This window comes from Nelumbo nucifera, chromosome 7 (genome assembly GCF_055504915.1).
Source record: "Nelumbo nucifera cultivar China Antique chromosome 7, China Antique-T2T, whole genome shotgun sequence".
Classification (NCBI taxonomy): domain Eukaryota; kingdom Viridiplantae; phylum Streptophyta; class Magnoliopsida; order Proteales; family Nelumbonaceae; genus Nelumbo; species Nelumbo nucifera.
The window spans coordinates 9,672,201-9,676,554 of NC_142655.1; the positions used below are offsets into that span (position 1 = coordinate 9,672,201).

The 4,354-nt window shown below is 37.5% G+C and overlaps 1 protein-coding gene across 4 annotated transcripts; it reads left to right on the forward strand.

The window, feature by feature from the left end:
• Positions 1-671: 671 nt before the first annotated feature.
• On the forward strand, positions 672-4,354 carry LOC104608895 (uncharacterized). Of its 4 annotated transcripts, none has more exons than XR_016078237.1 (3): positions 672-1,020; positions 1,938-3,101; positions 3,398-4,354. XR_016078237.1 is itself a non-coding variant. In XM_010275021.3 (2 exons), exons 1-2 carry the CDS (start codon positions 930-932, stop codon positions 2,912-2,914), a joined length of 1,068 nt encoding a protein of 355 aa, XP_010273323.1. In that variant the 5' UTR covers positions 672-929; the 3' UTR covers positions 2,915-3,267. The 4 variants fall into 4 exon arrangements, 2 of the variants coding, with proteins under 2 accessions (XP_010273323.1, XP_088747049.1); XR_016078236.1 differs by lacking the exon at positions 3,398-4,354 and adding an exon at positions 3,226-3,267; XM_010275021.3 differs by lacking the exon at positions 3,398-4,354 and having other exon boundaries at positions 1,938-3,267.

Below are 4,354 nucleotides of genomic sequence, written 5' to 3' on the forward strand. Positions count from 1 at the left end.
TCATTAAAATGTCTAAGATATCTAAACAATTACTATGGAGGCTGATTTTTACGTAAAACAAAAAATAAAACAAATTTTATAAAAAAATCATTGATGTCAAAAGGATATGATATCAAAAGAGGTTTTGCCAATCAAAACCCACTCATGAATTTTGATAAATAAAATCTGATTGGTTATCAAATTTATGATATTAGTTAATTAGTCATAAAATTTTCAGACATTATGTCGTTTTGGCATATGAAGGATAAATTTGAAAAAAAATAATATTAGAAAATAAATATTTGAAAAATAAAATATTTTTAACAAAAGTAACAATATAGATAATTTTATCAAAAGTAACATTTTTCACTCTTTTCAGAAGAATTCCATCGTGGTATACTCACCATTATATCAGAAAATAGGATTAGTATTACAACTATTAAGCGGGGAGGTTCAGCAACAAACAGAAACTTCGCGAAAGGTTTCAGCAATTTACCAAATAAAAATAATAAAATATGCTCCCCAATTCGGAAAGGGCCAAGGGAGAATTCCTACCTGGCTACCTTCATGACTTTCATCATGGCAAGAACGTAATTAAAATCAAAACCGAGGGGCTACAAAAATATTTTACTTGCGGAAACCGGAGATTTTCAGATTGGATTACAATTTACAATATATAAACAGTCGAAACGTTCGTTTGAAAACCGCCACTTCGCGTCCATTCGTCTCGATGTCTACCTCAAATTTTCTTACTGTTATGTCTATCCGATCGATCGAAACTGGGCTTTGATCATCCTTTTGAGAAGAAACTTCGAAACCCATCTCTAGTTTTTGCGTAAGAAGAGGAGACTTGTGTTTTCTGGGTGTTTGTTTTGATTTATGAGTAGAGAGGTTTGTTGCTTTAAATAAAACTTTATTGTTCTTGCTTTTTGGGATTTTGATTGTGAAAAATGGACGATTGGAAAAGGCGCCAAGCTGATTATCATCATCACGAGGTTCCGAGGACACCCCCAAAATCACAGAACAGAAAACCACCATCTGGTACGTTCTGTTTCCTGCCAGGTGTGCTTTATTAGCCTGTTATGCCGTTTAACGGTCGGCTAAAATTGTTGATAGATGTGTTCCTATTGATGGGTTTTTGATTGAGAGTGCTAAGCCTTTAGTGTTGAGAGATGGGTTGTTAATTTTCTTTTTGTTTCTTTGTTTGTAATGGATTAGCTTCCTTCAACATTTTTTTTTGTTGAGTGAAGTTATTGTTTTAGAACTCTATCTTGATCCTAGTAACAGATTTGATAGTTCGAAGATGTTATCTGAAGGAGTTTTCTGTTTGAAAATTTGAATTTTTGTTCAAGAATTTGAGAAACAGAGGTCTTATGATTTATATTGCTAGGGTTTTGAATGTTCTTTTGGTTTTTCCGAAAGAAAGAATGGATTTATTTGTTTTTCCTTTGGGCTTCTGCTTATGGTGCTTTCATTCTTTTTTTCTCCTTCCATCTTCGTTGGGTTCCTTTCTGTTTAAGGAATCTTTGTTTTTGTTTATTTTTGATCGAGGTGGGGTGCGGTTTGTATAAGCAAATAAGTTTTTTTGAAATTTCTTAATTATGTACAAAATGAAGAAAAGAAGATCTGCCTCCATTTGCTGTTTCTTACATGGAGGTGAGCTTTAGGGACTAAGGACATAATTTGCATGGCCTCTGTTAAGTGGTCTTACTTATTTTCTTGCTTCTTTTTGAATTGTAATGCTTTTTATGGGCTGAGAAATATTTTTAGTTTGGCATATTTTGGGTGTTTAGTTTATCTTCTAAATTTCTGAATTGCAGAGATGGTTCCTCTTGTTTAAAGAAAACTTCGTTTTATGATTGTATTCAAAATTTGAGTTGTAAGGTTCTCTTAAATTACTTGTTTTCCGTAATGATGACTGTTTAGTCATGTTATTGTTTCTGGTGTCATGAAATCAGGGTTTTGGCAGCCCACTGTGCCTTCATGGGAGAAGAAGTTTTGCAGTTCTGTGGGTGCAGTTCCATGGAGAAGGCTTTTGGAGGCAAAGAAGGTAATGTCCTTCTATGAGAATGTGGTTCAGTGGAATGACTCGGCTGGCGAAGAGGCATTCAACAATGCAAAAAACCGTTTTTGGGCAAAGATCAATGGACTCCCCTGTGACATTTCTCTGCCTGACCCAGATATCTACATTGACGAAATTGATTGGAATTCTGACATTGATCCTGAGCTGATACTGGACCTTGATCGAGAACCCGTTGCTACTGATGAGGGGGAAAAGAATGGGAAAGCTGGTAGTCTTGGTGATTCTCTATTATGGTTGAATCGGCCAGTCCCATGCACTGGGTGGGATGATTTAGAGGAGGATCCTGTGAGAATGGCCAAAAATTTGTCATCTGATCCAGTTTTGGGAGATTGTGATCAGGAGGCTAATATTGATCACAATCCTGGGGAATCTGGCCACAATCCTCGCGGTCAAAATGCTAGCTTTGATCATAATCCTTGGGAATCTGGTAACAATCTTCAGGCAAATGAGGGTAGTCAGGATAAAACATGGGAAAACCATGGAGGTAATTCATGGAGTTTGGACCCGTGGGACAACAATGCTAATGAGTTAGAGAACTGCGAAACTAGACAAATAAATGGAGGTTGGGGGGTATGGAACAGGAATTGCAGGAAGAGAGAAAGTGCTGCTCAGTACATGTCAAGGTACAAGACCTCAAGATTCCATAGAAATGACTACCAAACAGATCGATGGTGGAAGAATGGCAGCAGAGGAAGGAGGAGGATGAATTCTGTTTATGATCGCCCTCTGATTGATAAGAAGCCTTTGGTTCCAAGTCGGTGGAATTCAGTCCATTATTGTGGACCATTTAGTCATCATGGATCTGGTGATGCAGGCAATAATTGGGGCTGGGAAAAGCCCCCAGTTTCTTAAGCATTAAAGCTAGTTTTAAAGAGACTCTCTGTCTCTCTCTCTCAAGCTCCATAATAGTTGGAAGACTTGGTACCAGCCGGGCAGAGTCCTATAGAATCTGTGATGTTGTTTTTTGTCCTTTGCTTCTGAATAGTTGCCTCGTCTGAGATTTTCAACTGCGGGAGTTCTTTTCAAGTGTATGTAGCAGGTATATATTGTTCCATGTTGTGATTTTGATAGTGAAATGCTTGGTTGTCACAGACAACAAATCTGTAGTCTGTCTTGTAAATTGCTTTCTGACCTTTTCTCCCTGAAACTTGCAATTATGCAAGGGAAAAATCAATCAATCAGCTCTAAAAGAGCTTCTTCAGAAATCAGAATCCTGACCGCCAGGTATCTTTGTTGATTTGCATGCATGTTTGCTTGTTTTATGGTTTATGTGGGAGTTTCAACCTGTGGGGAAGATTCCCTCAAGTGATATTTACTGAGATATTTCCTTTCCAGACTGAATTTGTGGACTGAGAGTTGACAGACAATGAGAACAGTATCTTATCCATATCCACAAGAAAGAAAAAGGGAAGAAACATGAACATGGTGCCGAATCCATCCATTTCCTTTTGGTGTTATTTCAGTTTCATGTGAAATTGTGTTTTATTAAATGGGCATCGTACTTGCTGGAAAGTGAATTACACGCAGTTCATGTACTAGGAGGCTGTTGGGTGTTGAGGGTGGCTGTCGGTTGGGCCTGGATTTATCCAATCTTTACAACTTGCTTACGGCTTTGCTTGCATTGGGGCCCCATTGGCCGTAGTTGGCTGGGCCCACTTTTATAAATTGACAAGAATCTTAGTCCACATGCTTGGGTGACTCACCAACTCAAGCCCAACCCAGAGAGTTCTAAAACGGGGAAAATTATCAGAGTTTATAGCACCAAATAACATTTGTAAAAACCGGACTCTGTAAAGCCCGTTTTTGTTGTTGAGTTTTGGACTCGATAGTCCAAAACTACCTGTACTGATCCACAAGGACCACGAAAATGGAACCAAATTAAAATGAATGTAGAGTACTTAATTGTCATTGAACAATTGTACTTTGTCATGAGATGAGATGATTATGATCTGACTCCAGGACTCAACTGCTTTGCCTTTTCTCTTAAGCAATACTCACAATGAGTGAATCAGATGACAATCACGGGTATGGGTAAACTGATTAAATGATAAAGCATTCAAGAGTATGGCACTCTACCTACAACTTCAGCTTCAGCAATGAAGGAGCAGGCAACTTCATTAAAATTCATTGAGGTCTGTTTGCAATGTAAATTTTATTTGCACTGGTGTAAATGGTTGTAGTTCAGATAGATTGAGTATAAATTCTGATTCACTGTTACTTCATATTTGACTTTGTGTTATTTGTTTGTGACTTCAAATTAAGAAGTAAAATGATGTATCGCCTTGAGGATTA

What these genes read in the sequence shown, in the direction of transcription:
- LOC104608895 (XM_010275021.3), top strand. Translation starts at nt 930, where the DNA reads ATGGACGATTGGAAAAGGCGCCAAGCTGATTATCATCATCACGAGGTT. An exon ending in GAACAGAAAACCACCATCTG is followed by an intron (nt 1,021 to 1,937) that starts GTACGTTCTGTT and finishes TCATGAAATCAG; the next exon opens with GGTTTTGGCAGCCCACTGTG.